Source organism: Amyelois transitella, chromosome 15 (assembly GCF_032362555.1).
Source record: "Amyelois transitella isolate CPQ chromosome 15, ilAmyTran1.1, whole genome shotgun sequence".
Lineage (NCBI taxonomy): Eukaryota > Metazoa > Arthropoda > Insecta > Lepidoptera > Pyralidae > Amyelois > Amyelois transitella.
The window spans coordinates 7,012,582-7,037,203 of NC_083518.1; the positions used below are offsets into that span (position 1 = coordinate 7,012,582).

Sequence of the window (24,622 nt, forward strand, 5' to 3'; positions counted from 1 at the left end):
GCTTGCTGTCAGTCTAGCTTGTCCAAAGCAGGGATAAGTTTCTAGATCTACTTCACTCTTACACCCTTGATTTACCTTGCGGCAGGGATGTGAGTGGCCAGCGGAGGCCGGAGTAGATTATATATATATGTATATTGGTCTTCTGTCGTAGATTAAAGTTGAATTATTATAATGCTACCTGCTTTAGTTGTTTTTATTTGAATTATCCGATGATCCAAAAATAAAGAATTGATCGTCCTGATGTAAAGTAACGTCAGCGATGTTGGGGCAGATAAAATAACACTGTTAAAAAATGCCCCGTCACCAATTTGCGTTATTAACCACTGAAATCTAAATAACATTCCTACGAAAAGAAACGCCCAAGAGCTGTTAATATGGCCGAGCCCGAGCCCGGCAGGGGAGGCGCGGGCGGCGGCGGTCATCTCGATCCGCCGAACCAGCTCTAAAATTGCAACTTTTTGTTCCACACTCGGGCCACTTATTTTTTAGCACTTCCTCGCCAAATCTATACTACTTAACCTTCAACGTAACGTAGTTATACCTTTTTCATGTAGATTATCTCTTACTAATTTCTTCCAAACAATCTTAATTTTCCCCCATAGAATGAAGCTTTTTGAAGTTCAATCCATTAGCATTTTACCCTTTTGAACAAATTTTAATTAAACTTATTAGCTTCCACTCGCTTCTCTGTCGGCTGACAATTGTAGTATGTCTTATTCTGATGCGTTAGTTGGTAGGTACTACTTGATTTGGTAATCTACTAAATAGTATTGTTTGTGCGAAAGGTCAAGAAAAAATTTATACCTACATGATTCATGAAATAGAATTTCAAGTACGAATAATTTTGTCCCGAGATTAGTGAAGTACAGGCAGAATATTATAAGCATCATAGCAAAAATAAACAATAACAGCTGTTGTAAGAAAAAAATATGTGAGAAATGCTTAGGAAGCTACTCCTAATTCAATCGAAACTAATTAAGTACATATGTATGGACGAATACCTACTTACAAAATCATCTAGCGACCTACCTAGGTATTAAATTTGTTTTTATTTTATGTAATTTAAGAGCCGGAACTTACATAAAAAAAGTTATAGATCTTCGCAGAATCTATTAAATGAATATTAATAAGTAGTGATTGGTATACTTAATCGATTCTCATGCCAAAACATCAAGTTTTCGTTGTTTAAAAAAAAGAACACCGCTGCCCCCTCGCGCGCGCCCTCTACCGTAGCCCGCAGCACAGCACGCACCGCGCCGGATCCAGTCGACGCGTAGCGTAGCGAGTTTGAGTGGACGCAAGGCGAATACAACAATAGTTCAACTTCGCTTGCTCAGTGCGCGACTAAGCGTGATACGGAATGAACGTGTGGTGCGTCTTGCGCGGACGATAACTCGGCGAAACATTTTTTATTTTGCGATTTATACGACCAGAATTTTATACGGTTTGGAGTATACAGTCGAGTAAAATATTTATGTTTACGTTTATGCGGTTCGCGCAGAATTTTGACCAAAATTGTGTATTTCCGTATAGACGCGAAAACTAAAAGTGAAGAACATTTCGAAAACAAAGGACTGTTTTGTACTTTTTCGCAACGATTGCGAAATTGTGTTCAAAAATAAAAATCTGACAACGTCGTGTACTAATTAGTCGTCCTCGACCACCTAGTTTGGACAGAATCTGTGGTCAAGAAAACAAAAACGTATCTATTTTGCCAAAACATTCACGAACGATTTCAAATTCTCGTAAAAATTTGGACTTTTACAAAAACTTAACCAAAAATTACAGTGAGTTCGTCGACCTTTTCATTCGTGCTTCAGTGGATCAGTTTGCTGAATTTAACCAAATCATCATACACCCTGGATTAAGTGCCGAATTTGATTTATCATAATGTCTACTGCCATAATGCATCAGTCTGCGCTTTACGGCTTCGATGATCTGTTCCTTAAGGTATGTATTATTTTTATTTATCATTTATACCTACCCTCATCGTGGGTTTTCTTATATAATTATTAATGGTGGTAGGTGGATACATTAATTCTACGTAGGTAATTAGTGTCCCTAATAGGTACCTACCTAATTCAGTTTGTCATTCTCAGTACAATTTTCGTAAAAATACGCACCTACATAATATGTGTTATTATTTATAGATCTGCCGGTTAACTTGACTGACAATTTGACACAATCACTACCATTTGACCGATGTTACTCTTGAAGGTTCTATCAGTCTCTGACAAATATCATGAATACCTATGTGAGCTGTAGTTTTTTCAACATTTCAAACATGAACAAAAAATCCTATGACAACTTTCCGATATAAGCGTATAAGTAGGGTAGGTACCTACTTTAAAATATGTATTGATAATGATGAAGTTATGTGACAAAAAATATATTCTATAAAAGTATACTAGGTACCTATGGCCCGCGATCTCGTTCACTGAAAATTTTCATTGACAATCTTTCATCCTCTTTTTTATCCCCTTTTTTCACAATAAAATGTTTTTTCTCACGGTCAACTCTATCTCTTTACCAAATATCATCAAAATCGGCTCAGTGGTTTAGGCATGAAAGCGTAACACACAAACAGTTACTTTCGCATTTATAATTGTTAGTAGGTATTATTAATTTTTCTGATCAGCTAGTGCAGTCAGACCATAAAAAATTTGCAAATCAATATTATTCCGATTTATATGGTGCAAACCTAATTTATCGGCATGGTGTTCGCCATAAAAAAGAAAGTTTAATGTCATCTGTCATGTCATTCACACACACATTTCACACACGTCAATTTTATTTGAGCAAGAAGAGTTTTTTTTGCAAGTGGCATTACTCCAAGGAACCATTCTAAATTATGTTATTTTCAACGATGCTGTGTATTCATTGTAATAAGGTAATTTTCATTATTTCACAAATGACTCTTTATCTTTTAAAAACAATATTATTATTTTGTGTTATCTTCTGTTTATTTCTGACTTGTTTATTTTTAAATTCAAACCAATAAGCCTCTACCTAAAGTCGCATCTTCCTTTTGCTTCTTTTAAAAATCTCTGCAGGGGTGGACGAGACGTGTTTAAGTGATGCGGCTCAAGTTATACCATTTATCTGTTCAGATACCAAACGAATCTACATACATAAGAATAAAGATCATAATCGCCTGCGTAAACTGGTTTTGGAGGCTGTCCGTAGTGCGATGTAAAACCGGTTCTATTAGCTAAATCACATAGTTATAAATGGCTCGCCCCTCCGTGTAAGCTACCTGCCCGTTTTTGTGCTCTTTTTCTTTGCGTAAAAGGCACTTGTTGCCCGGGGTTGCCCTGTTTTGTGTTCGGGTACATAGGGAGGTTGGTTATTTTTTATATAATATTGTATTTCACAAATCTAGGGAAACCTCAATAACAGTTGTTGTAAATGTTCTCAGTTTAGAATGGTTTTAAATGGAAACTAGTTTCGAGACTGTTCTGATTGGGTTCTTAAATTAGTGTAGGTATAGTGTTGGAGAAAACGATACATTATCTATTAGCCCAAGTTTTGTAGCCTTCCCCTGTCGCTTTTTACGACATCTATGGGAAAGATATGGAGTGGTTTTTTTGCTTAAGTGCCAGGAACCGCAAGGACTAACTTTAATTCTATTTTAAACCAAACAGCTAAAGTTGGTCTTTCAGTCTTTTCAAGACTTGGCTCTGTCTACCCCGCAAGGGAGATTATATGTGTATGTACATTATCTATTATACATATATATATATAACTATTAATGTTTAATCATCTTTGTTTAGAAAAATTGATTTTCTTATTTAAATTCGAGGTAGAAGGTAAAAAACATAATTCTTTAAAACGGTCGTTCTAATAAGACTTATATGATAATTACGATGTGACAACAACCACAAACATATCAAAAATTTTAAATAGTTACAAAAACCTTGAAAAAAAAAACAAAATGAGAAGTTACGAGTATATGGGTAATGTTGCATGAAGATGTGAGTGCTTTCTCAGGTTTTAGTTGTAATAAATAGGTACGTAAATAAAATTGGCGAAGTCCGTTCTTAGTTTCGCAGTGGGAATGTTGAAAGGTGTATCTTTTTTTTGTGTGGTAGTAAAAGAAAAAAAAACAACTACACCATAAAACCGTTGAACTTGTGTATACACCTACAACCTTCTACCTGCCAGTTCCTATTTATATTTACGAATACAGCCGCTCGCTATTATATTCGAAATATTTTTTGTACCACTCCCGCATAAAGACTCCTTTGTCCAGAATCTTCCTTTTGTCCTGCAACTATTGGTGCCAGGTCCCCCTATTTAAGTATATTTTATGAAGAAGAAATCGCAATAGGTTATTGTAAGGATCGTTAAGGATTTCAGGTGTGTCCAATATTATTCTTACTTTTATGAATGTATTATTATTCTTTAAAATACTTAATTTCACTGAAAAATAATTCGTCGACTATAAGGCCAATTTACAAGATTAAATTATTATAGCCCGTTAACAGGCTGCTTTACAGATGTATTGTTGGATTATTTTCTAAAACAACTTATACAGTATTCGTTATTTTAACCGCCTTCAAAAAAGGTGGTTCCCAATTTGACTTGTATGTATGTATGTTTGTCCGCATTGTCTCGCGTTTCGCTGAACCGATTTTGATGCGGTTCCCTGACAAGTGTTTGTGAAGGTTTTAGTAATTTAACCGAATTCAAAAATAGGAGGATTTTGATTTATGGCGGTTCCCTTTTTACAAAAGTTATTACAGCATGATGTTGTTGGCTTCTATCTGGCTATTTCCCTGGTTGTTGTTTTTCAGTTTCAAAAAGTTAATTGTGCAAATAAAGACCTTCACAATATAACTGATGTGCTGTTGGAAAATTCAACAGATTGCTCAACTATTTTCGCAAAATTTGCACGATAAAGTCAGTGGCTATTTCGCTGGTTGTTAGTTGGTCAGTAAGCCGTGTAATCACGTGGGGCGGCGGAGCGTGCTCTCGCCACGCTTGCATGCAATCCGCAGTATTGTTCACCCATACCTTTCCTTTATTACTTCATTTTAGAACACTCCTATCCAATTAACGTATCTTTGGAAACTCCGTCCAGCGTGAATCTTAGTTCGCCATGTATTTGACAGTGCAAGTTTTTCATAAAAGACGGCCTATACAAATTTTATATTGGTTTCAAAGAAATAAGGTCAATAAATCTATATTAGTTACCTTCTTTATTTATTAATATCCGGTAGAGATTTCTTCAATAAAGCAATGTGTTGGTACCTATGTTTTAATAACTTTTTCAAAATCAACGACTTTCTAGTGAATACTAAACTTATAGCTATGTTATTGATGTACTTTTGTTATTTCACTACTTATGATCATTGTTCAAATTAACGTTGATCAATAATGATCATTGCCCGAAATTGTTAAATTGACATGGGCGTATCATATGAATAGGATGTTGAACATCATGTTACAATTTGGAACTATAATTAAAAATAAAAGTTATATTATAATTCTGACAATCAGTTAGTTCAGATTTGTGGATTACCACGTGAGGTGATTAGCTCGCAACGTGGGCCGATAAAACGAAAAAGGCATCGTTTTTGCATTCGCAGGCAAAATGTTGTCGCAAATCGAGTGTAAACTTCCGCAGAGCATTAGCAGCCTTCTGTGATATAAGTATTAAAATCGTGCCAAAATTAGTAAATCTTTAAATTTCCAATTTTCCAGCAGGTCACTTTTTGGATAGAGTTTCCTATATCGTTCTTGACTCGTAAACTTCTATTTCGAAGATTTTCCTACTGAATAGAAATTTTCCTCCTATTTTTTGATGTTCATATTCAACCTTGTAATATCAAGACAGTTGTGTATTTTTTCTTCCATACTTTGTCCTCCTGCCTACTAACGCGTTTCTGCATAATGAATATGCGAGCAAATACTAGCTTTCCTCACTTTTCGCAATCTAAAGTCGAAAGGTTTCTCAAACAGCCGGTTCTAGCCTCAAAGTCGACACCTCCGCCGTTTCCCAACACGACGTTGCAGAAACCTTCGAGTGCAACGCAAACAATTGTCGATCGTGGGAGCTCAGTAGTGCCGGCGCAGCTCCTTTCTACACAATAAGTAATTTTAGATTATTTCCTCTCATGCACCATTGGCGAAATGTGATACCGTGTGCGATTCATGGCGCCATAGAAATCCCTTCCTATAAAAGGCTCTAAAGAAGTGATTTATTTTCTCTGCAACTATAGCATTCACTCACATTATGTAACGAAATGAAACACACGTGGAAAACTGTATAGTTCCATAACAGTCGATTGCAACCGGTCGGTGTTGTTTGATTAGCGCCTCGTTCGACATCACGCAGCTCGTTTGAGGCTGTTATTGATGAGATAAACGTGCCACCCGTGTAGGATGTTGGTAATTACTGCTGTCGATAGCCGGAAAATCCTTTCCTATTCGATGAGTAGGCCCAGCCCCACTGCTCTAATTGGCGTATTTATTGGCTTTAATGTCACTTCTAGATGTTTGCGTCAGGGAGGGCAAGAGGGCAAGATGTAGCTCTGCGTAGGCCAGGTCCAACGGCCTCACTCGTAACCGCGACGTCCTATTTTTAGCCCCGCTCCTTTCTACGTCGACCGGGGTCCGGACGTGAGTCAACCCTTTGTTCCCTAAGCACAACGGCCTCTGAGAATGAGAACGTGCCTTCAGTGCTTGCACAGACTGATCCGAAATACTCAAAAGTCGTCAAGGTATCAGGCTTTCCAAACATGAGTAATATTGTTTAGTTTTTTTAATATGTAGCTCGCCTTGAACACTTGGTTGCTCAATTTAGAGATGCCATTATGCGTCGAGGCTCATATTATAATATAAACAGTCACTTATTTAACGCCAACATGGAGGTTTTACATGACGACCCTGTCTCATAAAGTCATTTAAGCTATTGCGACAAGCGAAGGTGCTAGTCGGACTGAGAATAAGATGAATAAATAACTTAATCATAAAATGAATTGTCATTACATTAGGTAGGTAACGTAATGGTGATTCAATTTATCATAAAATATAACTCTTTTAGATATTTATCACAACCTAGATAAAAGTGAAACGAGTTAATTATGTATACTTAGTATTGACTGCTTTATCAGTAACCAAAATATCATTAAATTATTGCAATCATGTAAACTATTATCTATGCTACGTATTATGAAAGTCTTAGTAACAATGACTGATTGTTTACTCTTACGGAAAAGCAAACTTTGATCGGTTAACATCGAAAGAGGCATGGAAAAATGAATTATCTACATTTCACAAAATTTTCAGAGTTTCTTGAACACAAAACAAAGCAAAGAGGCTCTAAAACCCTTAAGTCGCAGTGCGCGTTACGTTATCTCCGTGTTTATTTGATTTGCTATCTCTATACACAAATAGATAAATCTAGAACTTTGACATTATATTTCTGGTAGTCAACATTTTTTATTTGTCAATATATTTATTGAGCAGCTCTGTGATATTTATATGCTAATAATAAATAGTATGGCGTGACCTAAGAATCAAAACAGGTCGACAATAAATATTATCATTATTGGTTCATAGCTATTTATGTAAATCATTATTGCGATCAGGTTCGTACAAATTGTCTTGGAGAGATTTTTAATTATCACACCACTAATGTTATTGTGCTTTATAAAATCTTTATCATATTTTGCGTCACTTTTATTATTTGTAACATGTGTTGGTTATTAGTGTTAGTAAATACAATAATACCTGATAAGAGGTAAGTAGTAGTACTATTGCAAAATTGTCGTTCCTTACTCGTGTAAAGAGCTATATAAGACGCATTCTGTAATGGAGTCTGGTGAAAAAAAAGATGGTTTCAAGGCACATTCATTTAGTGCCAGTTTCCATGCTGGTCTGGAAGCGATAAAAACGTAGTGTGCGACGTGACACCCACTTCTCTAATAAACTAAGTATAATTCTTTTAGGCGATCGGCTAGCAACCTGTCACTATTTTATATATTACCAGCCGAACATGGCATTTGACTTTATATATAAGTACCTAAAAGTAAGATGGTTTCTATGTAAAGACAATCACTGGCAAATAGTATGTTAGATTTGCGACGCGTCGTTAATTGTTTCGGCAGAGCAAATGCGAGGGTTCATTGCCGGCCACATGGCATTGTGATGATTGTCACCGCCCACGGTCGCGGCTCGTACACTTGATGCCGCAAAAAATGAAACTATTATTTTTTCTATAAAATTTTACTTTGGTAGCACTTTATCTATCAGAAACTTTCATAAAAAGCCTACGCTGAACCTGGTTGTTGACTGATGGCTCTGCCTACCCTCGTACCCCGTTAGGGATAAGGATGTCAATATAATAAGTATGTATGTTTGCAACTTACATAAATACATATATGCACGTTTTAATTCCTTATCGGATAGACAGAGCCGATAGTTTCTAGAACTAACTTCTAAGACTTGAAAGCTACAGTAAGCTACAGACCGACAGGATACCAAAATGTTGACAAACCGAAAACGATCAGTTGCAAGATTTGTTAAGATTTTATTTTTCAATGTTATATTACTTGTCTAATTACTTGAGACATAAGTAAAAAATACTTACGTATATAAACATGACGCCTTTATTCATACGGGGTAGACTAGGAAAATTGCCTCGGAAAACCTCAAAGGCTACGTTCAATTGGAATAATATACACATAGTTAATGGCAAAATAAAATGTATAAATTTTCGTGCCGCGCAGTGTACAAGTTTCCAATGCTCTTTTTGTTTCTTTTTACGTATGTTTGTTAATTTTGAATACAATCACAGAATATGTATTACTTAATACAAGTAAAATCCGCTAGTTCGTTTAATTATCAAAATAATACAAACTTGAAAACGCATTGTTGCTTAGCTTTACGTAAAATTAAGTATGTCATAATCACGTCACGATTCATTATTTTCCTTTCTTTTCAACTATTTGTAATATTTGTCCTTTAAAGGCGTCATCGCTTATCTAGTAATTGTCATACAATTTATTGGTGTTACCTGTGTGATATAGATAAACACTGAAATTGTGTTATTTCCGTTTATAAACACTGATAAGAGCGTTTACCAGTACTGAATGCGAAGTTATAAAATTCTTTTCTACCACATTAACAGCAATGATTAATTTCATATTCTGAATCTTTTGATTTTTTTTTAACATTTTTGGAAATAACTGAAACCAGCGCCAAAAAGTTTCAGTAGCAAAAATAACAAATTAGTCAGACAAAGAACAGACATATCGCATGAGTAAGCAAACGAGAACTTACCGTGGTTATGTAGATAGTGCATTATCTAAGGTCTTACATTGGAGTGCAGTGCATAAACAAAGGGGTACTGTACTCTATCTTATCTGAGCGGCTGATAAAACTTGGAAACATTAGTGTTGATTGTAAATACGCCGGTCGACGCAGTTGTTCATTAATTTTTCTTACACATGTATAACATTTTTTCATTTTCATATTCGCGAAGTTTTCTGATCATTCTGCCAAATGTTCTTTTTACAGATACCAAACTGTAACTATTCGATTTTAGTATTCAGTTCGTTCTGAAATTTGGTTTATGGTAGTATCAGCAGCATGCTTTTGTCTACCTTTTCTACCTCTGCTACCTGTGAACGGGCCGCCTAACCAAGCTAGCGAGTATGCATACTAATTATCATATTAATCACATATAATTATCAGTCCATAACACAGTCGTAAAGTTTGTTACTTCGAAAATAAATAACGTCTGGGGGTGGGGGCTCTAGGATCATAGACTATAACAATTCGATGAAAACAGTTAGAAAATTAACAATCAAACTTCGTTTAAAACTCAAGATAAAACCGCGTCTCTACGACAAACACGCAAGAAGGCTCGACTGCACTTTCGGCACACATTCGCGGCGCGTTGCGTTGCGTTGCGTCACTCGGCACAGAATCGAGCACACCGCGTAACACTTTTACCATTACCGAGCGGCGACCACCTCTCGCCTGCCTACTTCGCGATCCACCGCTTTACATAATTGCTTGAGGAACACATCGGTTGCGCAATACCAAAACATTGGTTCTGTGCTCAAAGCGGGTCACTGTCTCATCTAGTGGTCTAGATTCATAAATATACATTTTTAATAGTTTGTTTTTGCGAGATTGTTATGAGAGAAGTGAATGTTTTTCCAAGTAATTAATGAGCTCGAAATATAATCTTTCTTTCGAAGGTACAGTTAAACTTTTATTTGCTTATTATTAAAATAATAGGTATAAGTTAAAAGTAGGTCTCACATTATGCATTCTTAGTACTTAAGAAGTTTAAGGTTTCAACCCAAACGCAAACTGTGGAACTTGAAGAACTGAACTAGTTTTGAATGTTATTTAGCCTCGTATAAAATTATACTTTAAATTATAAATTTATGTTGCGTAACGAAATAATCAAGATAATGAGATACTGTTCTCAATCCTAATGGAGGTGATGTACTCAATAACTCAAGTAAACAAACAAAAAGTGCAAGTTGGTGTAAAGCCAAGATTGCGTCACGAGCGGAGCGGCCAGAAGCGCGGGATTTGGAACAGCTGCAGGCCGACTGCAGTGACATTCTCTTAACCGGGCTTACTTTCTTTTCTGGTTTCGTAATGCTCTACGGCTGAGCAGAGAGGAGCAGCCGTCGAGTGGCGCCGGCGCTCAGTATCACCACCACCAGATTAACGGTTTAACATATTATGACACCAAGCCAACAACTGACAGATGCCCCACGTTATGCAACCTGTTTTGTACGTTGCGCAATTACGAGTCAAATCAGGGATTAACGTGAGGTCAAGTTTTCTTGGTTGAATCAATGAGTTAAAAAAACAACTAATTTCGTTTCTATGTTGTGTAACACTTTCAGGGATAATCAGAATATAGCCATCTAATGTAAAAACAACAACGCTTTCAACTCTATTTTTTGTGGCGTAGGTTTTAATTAACGAAAGGAGATTTTTCGTTTCACGGTTGGTGTGAAAAACTCGAGGAAATTGTTCCATTGATGCGTAACTGAGTAGAAAAAATATCTCTTCTTTGTAATCGTTTTGTAGTTAGTTTCTGTTCTCATTGGCATTTAAGCACCTCTGGCTCCGATTGAGCGTCAGCGTCGCACACGTTGCGCTTGCGCATGATCCGCACGATTGCAGTTTGCATAAGCACGTTGCACAAACGTGGGGTTAGGTATTACAGCGATGATAATCCGCGCGTGCTGTGATATCTTATGCACCCGTGCTGCAGGAAACGAACTTTAGAACTCTTTCACTTTTTATGGCAGTAGGCTTATTCTGATCATTTCTTGTTATTGATATACAAATTTTAAAGAAGTAACCAAACGTAAATCACTTCTGAAATTCGCATGAGTCATCACAACTTACGAAATCCAAGTGAACTGCATTTTTAACCCAATTTTTCTAGCGTTCTACGCATGAAAAAGACGAACAATGGAATTACGAGTATGTAAGTAGTTAATTGGGTCGGTCGGGTTTGATTATCATTTGCTTTTTGATTTCCATATACATTAACTTATTTAACAAGGACACTGTCAGTACCTATAGCAGTTTTAAATTTTAAAACAATACATGTACGCGCAATTGACCGTACATCGTTTTTGTATCGGACGACCTCGCGAACATTTGGATGTGTCATTCGATATACATTGTATTGTAACTACTCTACGTACCTTTTATACATAAATTATGCATCCGTGGTCCGCGCTCTTTACTTCAACATTAGTTCAGTCATCATAGGTGTGCGACATCTACGACTAAAGACCCTTATATGTCATCCCATCGAGTATTATGTGCATTCATAGTATTTTCATCTTGAGGATCATTGTGACGACATTGAGGAGAATAGTATTACTATTTATGTTTTATTTAATTTCTGTAAAGAACAAACAACTCCGGAAACATTTAAAATTGGATTAGCCCAACTAAAAGGAAATTTTTAACAGTAAAATTTCCTTTTCAAAATTCATCATATTCAGCAACTGCTACACGTAATTATGGCTGAAGCCAATGATTGACCGGTTATGAAGATCTAATGTCGAATTAAGTAGATTACATTTTATATAATACTTAACTACAATTAGAATAATAGCATAATCGTCTCATTATTTCCTCATAATAGGCGTTTAATTGCCGCGTTGCAGTAAATCATTGTTGTTTATCATGTTAGCGATCGAGGACTAGTCTTATTATCTGTATCAACCTCACTACAGCCAGCAAAATACAATTATCAATGAAGAGCCGCCCTGTTTCAACAACACACCACGTCTTTAAATAAATCACTATGTTATTTCGCAACACGGCATAACCACCCACTGATTGACATGAAATTATGACGGAAGAAAATACACCATTAACTATGGTGCAATGGATGCGGCTCTATCTTTATTGACTTTGGAACAAACGTCATTGTTCTAGCTTAATTGATTATTTAGTGGTGACTTATGATTAAAATATCCATTAGAAAACCTCCTCTTTTTAAATTCGGGTAAAAATTCATATGAAAATTACTCCAAATGTATCAAAATGTCAGATAATTCTGGAAGGTTCGTTGGTTTGTGAATTTCTTGAAAATCAATCAATTTACTACCTCATCCATCTGCGCAGTAAATTGTGCAGTTGTTTTGATCACGTATCATGAGCTTAGCAGCGATAGTGTTGTCCGTTTATAGATTGTGTGTCAATAAAGAAAGGAAAGTGGCGCGACCGGCCGCCGGTGGGTCAGTGTCGTTCAGTTTACATAACTCGTGTCATACCGAACATCATCGTTCTCAATTCGGACAATCACCGGTCATTTTTTGCGAATGGTGCTGGACTACTTTTCTCCGAGTTCGATAACTGGGTTTGTATCTCGGTTATTTTGTTTGCTACCTCAAAGTTTTTTCTTTTTCCTTTCATCTTTTACGTGTAGTCAACTTCTCATCCTTCAGGCCCTTTAAGTTGTTTCCAACCAACGACCAATCATAACTAGACTATCATTTTTACATACTGAATTCTATTAAAGATTATTATATGTTGTTATATTATTTTCTCTAGTGAGTTATGAGTTCAGTACGTTCCTGGTAACGTTTACAATCTGTTATTCCCTTGATCTTCAAATGTGAGTAGTATTTCTCCGAATTGCGGAAGTTGTATACATCGTGGTGGTAGAAGTGAAGGCGCGTGGGTTTGCTTGTCATCGCTGATGGCGTTGAACTTCGCAAGGTCTCGCGGCGTTTCCTGCTTCGCGCACGAAGCGAGACATCGCCTCCCTAGGCTTGGGGCACACGCACGATAAATTTTAATTAATGGCCATCCGCCGACGAAATCCTTAAGTGTATTGTGGTTAAATGTAATTACACGTATATTTTATTTTGCCCTTGAGACCTGACTGTGGAGCCGTTTGTGGTAAATAACATAGGTTCCGTTTGTTTTTTTACTATTCAACCGACCCTGAAACGTTAGTAAGAATACGATTGGCATACCAGGTGAGAATGTTATGTACATACCTAGTACTTTTCATAATGGTTGATGAAGTTTTAAAAAGAATACTTTCCTATTTTATTTTGCATCCAGTATTTATTTCAGTTATAACTAGACCAATATAAAAATAAATATTTCTATTAATACTTCTGTTAGCATGAATTGCTTTACTGTGTCTTCATCTGTCTAAACCAAGCTTTACGAGCCTAACTTATAATACGCATGACTTAATCGCGGTTCGGTCGATTGTCTATAAAAAAGCGCACAAAACCCAGCTTCGTGATGTTGGCTTGTTGCTAGCACGGTACAGACAGACATTACAATCAATACATACAACACTTATATCTGAACATTATTCAATTGATTAGTGCGGTGGTTGTCAATCATAACGTGATCTGGCATATGATTTTTGTACATATAAAAATGATACATATATCATATTAGGCAACACACACTCAAGTTTCAATTATTATATATTGTAAAGAATATTATAATTTAATTTAACCAATTTTACCATAAACATAAGCTTACAATAGTTTATTATTAAATTACTTAACTTTGCTTTTACGAGCTATGGAAATGTTTAATTCATTAATAATTTTCACCTGACGAGCTGTTTAATAACAGGTTGCGAACAAGTGGATCTCACCCTAACGGCATTCTATGCAACAATACTGCATGTTATCAAATCGGTGCGACGTGCATCGTTGCTCGCCACCTGAACGTTGGTACTTTACCAACGTGTTCAAGGGTCCGTGAAATGCTCGAGTACGTGAAATATTTGTATGAAAAAATAAATAATAATAAAAATCGACGAACGAATAAAATGTTTTTCTTATCACACTATAATTTGGGTAAAATTTTACATACATACATACATAAATCACTCTTTTTCCCCGGGGGGTAAGCTTTACACTTGCCACGATCTCTGCATACTTCTTTCGCTTAATCTACATTCATAACTCTCTTCATGCAAAGACATCCTTCATTTGATCAAGGTACGTTCGTCTAGACCTTCCCACTCCTGCCTTTCCACTCAAACTCTCGTTGTATATTTGCTCAGTCAACCTGCTTTCATTCATCCTCTCCACCATCTTAGCAAAACCTATTAGGGAAAAATTATTATCGTTAATTATTATTCCTCTCATTACCTTCTTAATACTAACCATCATTTGGGTAATTACTAAAGTGAGATAAAGGCAATGATAAGTGTACAATGGGCTACATAGAAAAACATACCACTTTCGTTTAGTAGGTTATCCGAGGTAACTTTTCCCGGTGACCAACGTATTAATGACTACGTGAGCAGGGCAGAATAATCAAGAAAATTCAATAAACATTTTGAACTAAAATTAAGAACTTTTCGCGAAAATGAATTAATCGTGGGTGAAACATCGTGACCGCACCATTTACATTGACAATTGTGAAAAGTTTCGTAAATGATTATGCCACAGCCGACCCTTAGTGGTGAGCCATCACCGTGACAGGTAGGGTGGTCACCACGAAGGGAAAGCTATGCTTCGGTGACCGACGACCATGGAAAACGGTTGCGATAACGAACGCATCTAGTTTCACATGAGGTACGCTGGTAATTTTATCTTGGTGGTCTTAGAGATCTTTATTTTCCCTGTTGATAAGATCTTGTTTGTCCAGTCACTTTTAAAGCTTCGTCAGAGGCGGTCTCAGAGATAGATAATATGTGCTAGTTTCTATGATTCGAAACTATGCTTTTCATCCACTGTGATCACGCGAATCGATGTGATTTTAATTTTTCGATCATTAAGTATATCCTAAAATACATTAAAGTTCTTCTTTTTCTTCGCCATTGTATTCCATCTTCTTGTAAGGCGGTATCATACCTTTTAATTACCTTTAGTTCATCAATCCGCCAACACCCTCTTATGGAGATGTATATATGATTTTCCTCGTCTCATGATATACATTAAGGTTATCACACAGAAATCCATAAAAGTAATAAAAATTTTGTGATGATAACGGACTTCATCACTAAGCGTACTAATTACCATTTTTAATAAAAATAATCTCGAAGGGCAACTGTAAACATGTTCGTGACGCAAGTAGATAACTTATCCAAAACTGGACCGCTGCCGGTTCAAATGTTATCTCTATCTGCCTGACCTGCACCCTGGCTCTGATACAGCCAGCGCAGTTTGTTCAACTTACATTATGTTTCGTCACTGGCTTTATTTACAATATCTTGGCGACAAACGGCTAAAAATAATCTTGTAACAACACATCCGCCTCTCTTCGTCTTTCTCCGAATTGCTGTTATAAACTGCTATGTTGGAATTGGAACGTTTTACGCTTGTCATAACAACAGAATAATTATTAAATTGTATATTTTTGTCATGATGAATCATCGCAATGATTATCAACACTGTATTTTAACTGGCAAATATTTTACCTTTTTTAAAAAATATTCTCATAATTAAAGCTATACATTAATTGGCATACTTTATAGTTTTGTTATAATTAATTTGCTTAATGATCCTGACGACTTGGAAACAGATCTCGAGGGAACAGTACAACTTAGTTTCGTTATTTCCTATTTAGATAAGAAACTTCAAGGTTTCGGAAATCTTATTGTAATTTGTGCCGTGTGGTTTCCGGCACCAATAGAAAAAAGGATAGGACCATCTCTTTCCCATGCATGTCGTAAAAGGCGAATAAGCGAAAGGCTTATATACTTGGGATAATAATTATGTAAAATTGTAAGGGACAGACTTACAAACTTGGGATTCTTCTTTAAGGCGATGAGCTAGCAACCAGTCACTATTTGAATCTCAATACGTGACCCCTCAGTCTTTTGATGGTAGGCTCTGTCTACCCCGCAAAGTATATTGACGTGTTTTACATACATACATATAATCACGTCTTGCGAGGTAGACAGAGCCAACAGTCTTGAAAATACTCATAGGTCACGTTCAGCTGTTTGGGTTTAATGATACAATTGAGATTCATAAAGTGACAGATTCGTCGCCTAAAAGAAGAATCCTAAGTTTGTAAGTCTGTCCCTTACAATTTTACATAATTATTTCTTCTGCATTAAAGTATGTAGTCTGTTTGAGGCCGCGGGCAGTGAGTGCATCGTTGCATTGCGCTGACCCGCATGCGCTTCCAACGAAAGTGAAACTGGACGTAATCCCTTGTTCTCTATTTTTGTAATAAACCAGCTCCACAGAGTAACTATAGATAACTAGAACGCGATACTGATTATAAATAATTAGTAATAATAATAAGACTCATTATTTTCTTAGTTTTTTTCATTAATTTCTTCTTTTGCCTGAATAGAAAGTTTAATTCTAATAGCTCTATAGTTCTAATTTTCGTATATGTGGTGTATACCTTTCAAAATAAAGTTATTATAAAACAACAATTTAATTGAAAAACTTTTCTTTTTGGTCGATTTTAATACTGCCAATAAAGCAAAAACTAAATAACTTTAGGACTCGTTGAAAAAAAAAATACTCATGTCCTATCAGATGGTCATTATTGCATTCAAATTGTGAGAACCATTTACTTAGGATCTTAAACTTATTGTGTTTTGTTGTACCGCTTTTACGTAATCTGCGCAGCGCTGCGGAATCTTCTACTGGACCGCACTTTGTTTTGCTTTAATCAGTTGCCCATTACGAAGAGACTTTATCAACGTTCTCCATTTTGGGTTTATCTGCTTTCTTGGTTTAAGCTAATAGGTAGGGTCGCATTCGCATTGCATCTTCCAAGTATTAAAATGAACATATTTCTTTTTCTCAATAATTCTTGTGCTCTTGTTTTGATCAGTCTACTGATCTTTACATACATACAAAAAGCCACGTATAAATCCCTTGCGGGGTAGACAGATACCAACAGTCTCGAAAATACTGGAAGGCCACGTTCAGTTCAGTGTAGTTTTCGGCACTTTAGTATAGAACCACTCCGTATCTTTCTCTTGTAGGCGATCGGCAAGCAACCTGTCACTATTTGACTAATTCCATCATGAAGCCTGATCTTTGCATTTAAAAGAAATTGCCAGATAGTCAAGGGGCTTTTTAAAAGCAATCAAAGTTATTTAATATCACGTGACAATTAGTTGTTTAGTCTGGTTCTTATACAACTTTAACCATTTTAGGAATGTTGTTGCATATTTTTTTCATTTAACATTTAACAATTGAGGTAAATGGTGCACATACCATAAATAATATCTAAACACGGTACAACTAGTAGTGTAATTGTATATTTAACAACGACGCATTATTTTCCTGTAACTGCAGATTCAAACGTTATTATTATTATATGAGATTGCTTGACTAGCAAACCGGCTATAGCACCAATTGGTGGAGGTGACCATTTAAATCAAATTCCTTATACGTTCTCAAAATCATCCTCTTGCTGTATGTCCCTTTTGAACCCTCTCTTGAAAGGAGATGGGACTCCCCATAATCACGTCAAAATGACCGTATGATAAGACTTGGACTTGGATGGTTGTTGAAATTACTTCGACATCTTTTGCTACTTACTTTACATGGAGTTGGACAGAGTGTTAGTTTTTTCCAATTTGCTCTTCTATCACTTGCCGTCTCACTAGTCACTCTTTGCCTATTTTATTGCCTTCATGCAATACATTTATTTCTTATTCAATTTTCCCTATATATCATAAACCTTCCATTTCCATTACTAAACCAATTAACCACTTTCATACTTCTTTTATACCCGTTACGTATTTTATCCATTCTTGTCACTTTTTTCTTTTTCTTGAAACTACTTTTCATAAATAAAACTCACAGAGCGTTATGAGCGGATGTTGCACATCTGTTGCGTCTGAGACATAATAATAAGTAATTAGCGAAGGAAGACGTCTGCGGCCTGCCGGAGGGCGGCGGGGGTACGGCCTCGGATTCGCACAATGTGTCCCGCACGTTGCCGTTGGACCGACCGCTTCCGTTGCCCGCGCCTAACTCGCCCTGGCTGGTCATACAGATCGCGTTAACCAATAAAAAAATCTGAAAGGAAATATGTACATACATACATACATACATAAAATCACGCCTCTTTCCCGGAGGGGTAGGCAGAGACTACCTCTTTCCACTTGCCACGATCTCTGCATACTTCTTTCGCTTCGTCCACATTCATAACTCTCTTCATACAAGCTCGGCGGTTTCGGGTACTTTTGACCTGACCCTTTACCAGGACGTCCTTAATTTGATCAAGATACGTTCGTCTAGGTCTTCCCACTCCGACCTTTCCCTCCACACTCTCCTTGTATATCTGCTTAGTCAACCTGCTTTCATTCATCCTCTCCACATGACCGAACCATCTTAACATACCCTTTTCTATTCCTGTAACTACATCTTCTTTCACATCACAACATTCCCTTATCACGCTGTTCCTTATCCTGTCACTCAATTTCACACCCATCATACTCCTTAACGCTCTCATTTCCACTGCATTTATTCTGCTTTCATGCTTCTTTTGCCATACCCAACTTTCACTCCCATACATTAATGTCGGGACCAACACGCCCCTGTGCACAGCCAGTCGAGCCTTTTTGGATAGTTTCTGACTGCTCATAAAGGCATGCAAAGCTCCATTCACCATGTTCCCCGCGTTCACTCTCCTTTCAATATCACTATCATACTTGCCATCTAATGTAAACTTTGATCCTAGATATACAAACTCTTTCACTTGCTCCACTTTTTCTCCTCCAATCAAAATATTACATGCTGTCATTTCTTTCTCCATTTCAAAAACCAGTGTTTTAGTTTTACTTACGTTCACTTTCATTCCCTTCTCCTTTAAAGCCTCATGCATACAGTTTACCATCTCCTGTAACTCCTCCGCTGATGACGCCAGTATAACCTGATCGTCGGCATAGAGCAGACATTTGACGAGTAACTCATTCATCCTTAATCCACTTTTAGACTCTTTCAAATCTGTCAAACAGCTATCCATAAATAGGTTGAACAGCCACGGTGACGCAACACATCCTTGCCTAACGCCTTTCTCAATCTTAAACCACTCAGTGTGCGCTCCGTTTATCCTGACACAAGCACTCGAATCCTCATATAAGGATTTCAGTGCTCGTATTAAGAGACTGCTCACCCCATGCATAGAAAGTGCTGACCACAATTCATTCCTCTCAACTCTGTCATAGGCCTTTTCCAGATCTACGAATGTGCAATAGACTTTTTGACTCTTGGCCAAAAACTTTTCGGCTATGCAAGGAAATATGTGCTTGTAACTATTGCGCTCTTTAAGTAAGAGTAACCTATAAATTGTTTTCAAAAATGCAAATTTTATCTATTATAGATCAGTACATAGGTCACATTTTAAACACTCATTGTATCCTGCATTTACTATTATTGATGCACTTTTGATACATTATCCTGACAGGATAATATTTGTTATGTATTATAAAGTCTTCTGGATAACTTCAGAGATCCTGTAAGATCACGTTTCAAAGAAATCCCAATAACGCAACTGTATGCATGTTTCATAATAGACCTGGCAGTCATTCACATCGGATTGGCAATATTGGCATGCGTAATCGATTCGTAAATTGGTTACACATAAGTTTCCAAGATTACGTTATTTATGCCATAGAAATGTATATTTTTGAAATCACAAAATGTTAATAAAGCAGTTGCACACTTGATTGATCCAGTATTTTAAATAACTTGTAAACAACGTTTTAAATATCGTTATAAAAATTTTAGTGATCATAAAGTAGATTTATGAACTTATGGTTGCTTAAATCAGTAAAATATGAATAATGAATTGTTTATGAATAAGCAACAGTTGATGAGCCCATTCGCCGGTGCTCGTACGAAGGTCGACCACTCGTGCGCACCTACACGTTCAACTTAACCATTACTTATCTGCAGTGTGCACACAGAGGACTTAAAAACCAAGCTATGTCTCTCACTCTATGGTGATTAATGAAACGCCATTACCGACCCTTGCTTTTTTTTTAAGTAGTTTAAAAAATATTGTACTCCGTTTAAATTAACCGCCCAGTGCAAGTAAAAGTTGAGCTTTTTCAGCTTTTGTTGTAGTTGTATTAAAATATGATTAAAGACTTATCACTTTTATTGAATGGATCCTAATTGCTTTGATGAGAATTTAATTGATGTGTCTGTATTGTTTGTTGCAGGTAAGACTCCCGCCACTTTCTGCTGTCTGTGATAGCGATAAGTTACTTCATTTTATAAATAGAGTTGGTGCACTTAAGAAACTCAAAGAATTAAAGCATAACCAAAGCGTAAGTTATTTCAATGTATGAATTTATCCGTAAATGTAAAATTCAACTTTCAATGCAAGAATCTATCTTTCGGATACAAACTTAAATGCTGTAGGTAACCAAAAAATCGGCGACGGAGTGGGCGTATCGGCCGCGTAACAAATGTGGCTAATTCACAATTTCAGTGAGTTGTGAAAACATTGCACAACCGGCGCGCGGTTACCGCAGTGCCTACCACACTTGCTGAAACTTCGCTTGCAACCATTGCAGCGATAACCTTCGATTTCCCCCCTCATTGTAACGTCTCTTCGTCAAAGCCGATTTCGGCGACTATACCAATATTTGTGCAAGAGACGCAATTTTCATGATCAACTTAGCAAAATTCACACTTGAAGCGACAAAGATAAATACGATGCGGCAGGTTACGTAAGAGGCCTATATTTTAGGGGCCGCACATTACTTACTTTAGCATTCAATTTGCAACATGCCAATCTATGAAATGCATTCAAATCAGCGGTTTATTATTCAAGATGAACACTAGTCTCTGGCAAAGATTAGATAGATTGACGGCTCAGATGTTAGACAGAGAATGATGGTGCGTTTGACAGAACACAATGTGAGCTATCCTATTCAATCGTTTTACATTCATCTATAATTTTATCTTATTATGCATTCAATGAGGACCACTTGACACCGCCTTGGCGTGTTCTTACTAGAGTAGGTTGAAAGGAGTCTGATCATGGTATTTAAGTTATAGATAAGACGAACCATGTACTAATAGTCGTTACTAGCACCGTTGTCTGATGGAGTAGAACATGACTTATTAGTTCTTGTGGTCGTCATTTAAAGGTGACAAAAGAAAAAACACAGAAACAGCTTACAACTAAAAGGAAAAGTAAGTAGTCTTTGGTACTGTCATAGGTTCTGATTTTGCTACTTAGAAAGATTCAATCAGTCAGTCGAACTTTTTACATTTTGTACTGCACAATATAATAATTTTTTCCGTGCATGTTTGACCGAATCAAATGACGAAACCGCCATAATAACTATGGAAAGAGAATGTCCCGTGGCAACAGTCCGAAACCAAGGCTTTGTTTGTTATTAACAATGCCACTCGAAGACGCTATGTAATCCGAATTGTCCTCGGCCGAGCCGCGTATAGAAACTCGGTAATTTCGGACGATTATGTCAGCCGTTCTATAGAGTGCGTTGGCGTAACCAAGATTGTGGAACAGCTATTGTTTTGCGGAGTAACTCACGTGGGCTACGACTTCTGCTGCAGAGAAAGTGGCTCAGACGGCGGCAAGGCCGTGCTGTCATTCTCCGACCTTCAGAAATACTTATATCCGGGTAGGGAAAGATTAGCTTGTAAGGCTCATGACACACGCAGTTATTGGTGCCCGAACAAAAATGCATCGGTTGAAAAGAACTTTGGGCCATCAAAAAGTGTTATTGATAACCATGCATCGTATCGTGGAACATCTTGTCAAGTATCATCAACTGATCGCCCAATTTCTATAGGATCGCGAAATATATTTAGTTTTTAAAAGTTGTTCAATTTTTTTCCCAGTTAGTATAACTCTATCGGATGTTTTAGTTTCTGAGCATATTTGTAAAGCAAATAAAGCTAAACCTTTGTGTCCTATCCTTAAGAATAATCCGAATGGCGCCGCTGCCAGCGCCTATAAATAATATTGTCAATTACAATACTCTGAAATGATAAATAGTGTGGAAAGTATAGGAAATTGTAAGGTGCCGATCGACTAGCCCTTATCCGCCTAATCGCGTTGCGTAAACGGCGCCATTTCACAAGCTTTAATTACCCGCATATTTAGAGTGACTATGATGGCTATAGAGCGCGCGCTTTTAGTAATGTACTGGCACTTTCAAATTAATAATCGTGTAAATATTCATTTGGTATCTGAACTTCACATGATGCTGTGCTGTGGGTGATATCGAATTTTCGATGGGCAGCTAGAATCAGAAGAAGTAACATTGACTGCGTTGATTTTAGAAGTAAATAGGGGGTTTCGCCGATGGTTTCTTACTTACCCAATGCTCACCCAGGCTCACCGCCAAAAGACGCACCCTAATCTTTTCCAGAGTGGTGAGAATGTGAGGAAGAAGGGAGTTCCACCAAATGTAAACCAAACAAATGAACTATGATTACGTATAAACAAGTCAGATGTGCGCGTTCTACTCCGTATAAAGAAGGCTCGCCAACACTAAAACGCATGGTGAGAAATATTCACAAGTATTATTTATGAGGTTACATACATTGCAATTAACTTTCAACAGTTCTGAATTTATCGCTAACAAAATAGTTATGTCGTTTGTTTCTGATTACCCTTTTCGCTCGGGAGTTTTCAATTGTTTGTAAACTCTTATTGCACATAAAAATATATAACAAAATATAAAACAGTCATTGGATAAGAAGAATATATCTACAATGGCGGAATTATCCCAATCGGGATTTCTTCGAGTCGACCAAGTTTGTGTAGTACTGCATTGCTAAAATCGGAGATTCATAAAAAAAGATTTAAATAATTTATGTAGTGCCCATGTAACTTAAATATGCCATTTAAAATACAATATATTACGAACATCGATGTGTAATATAAAAAAGAACACTTTATAAAAGTTTTACAATAACGACCACGCATCGGTGCGCAAGCGCAACGTAGGAAAACCACCCACTAGATGGTCCGACGACCTTTAATGTTGCAGGAAGACATGCCGCGTTCAACCGGTCGTGGTGGAAATCTTTGGGTGAGACCTATGTCCACTAGTGGAATTCATTTATCTGAGATGATGATTAACTAAATACGGGGCAAATTATTCAGATTGATTTCAACTCAAAGAAAGTTGGGAGACTGATGTTATGAGATAATGAACTCGGCGATATTATATTTTATAATATAAACGTATATATATAGCTAAACTTCCAAGACTCAGTTCAATCAGAAAAATATCATTCTTTATCATGCCCTAACCGGTATTCGGGCACGGTCTCAGAGGACACACTACCGCTGAACCACAAAGGCTCACTGATCTAATAATGTCACACCCAGAAGTTGGTCAACAAAAATGACAGTTTGCATTCGCGTGAGATCCTATAGTGCTGGCACATTGGCGTGCATCACGCTGAACCAACCATACCGTAAATCCGTGTGGTAATGATATGACGATAACCGATAGCATAATATTTCACCAATTACATAGTATTCACGTCCAAAGATCACACGCTATTCTGACACGCATGGCCTGTCTCCGTGACCGTTGTACGTTATTATATTTACTGGCTACGTCATAGTATTAATCAAACTTAGCATATATATTAAAATTCTTCTTGAAATTCCTCTCGTATCTTTCATATTTGGACTGGTCCAAACTCGGATATGAGAGAAATTGTCATGTTTTAACAGTGATATCACCTCCTTAAGTTAGACGACAAATTCTAATCATACCGAAAACCTTTAATAAATTTCTAAACTAAAATATCTTTTAGTGAATTTCTATGATCAAATAACAATATTTTTGTTAACTGATATAACTATTCATATATGTACATATGTATATGTGAACACAATGACATAACCAGACTTCGGAATTGCCTATTCGAATCTAACACTGCAGTCTCGGGTTGCATCCATTGTAATTTTAATTCATTTCACGCAGCTTTGGCGTTGTTCCTTTTTCCAATTCAGTTATTACATTTGCTAGTTCAGCAATTTATGAAGTTTAAACATATACTACATTAAAGATGCCGCACTTATAATGAAATTGAAATATTGCTTCGACAACGTTAACAAGTGACAAGACTAAAACTGATATTTTAATGAATGACTAATAAAATCCCTTAATAATAATTTAACTTTTAGCTTGTAATAAAACATA

At 36.7% G+C, this 24,622-nt stretch overlaps 1 protein-coding gene across 1 annotated transcript in view; it reads left to right on the forward strand.

Moving 5' to 3' along the window:
• The first annotated feature begins 1,283 nt into the window (after positions 1-1,283).
• LOC106139517 (protein TIS11) overlaps positions 1,284-24,622 on the forward strand; it is a 36,887-nt gene continuing 13,548 nt past the window's right edge. Inside the window, exon 1 of the mRNA XM_013340983.2 lies at positions 1,284-1,950. Within this exon, the coding sequence (XP_013196437.1) occupies positions 1,891-1,950 (60 nt within the window). The 5' untranslated portion in view covers positions 1,284-1,890. The remainder of the gene's footprint in view (positions 1,951-24,622) is intronic.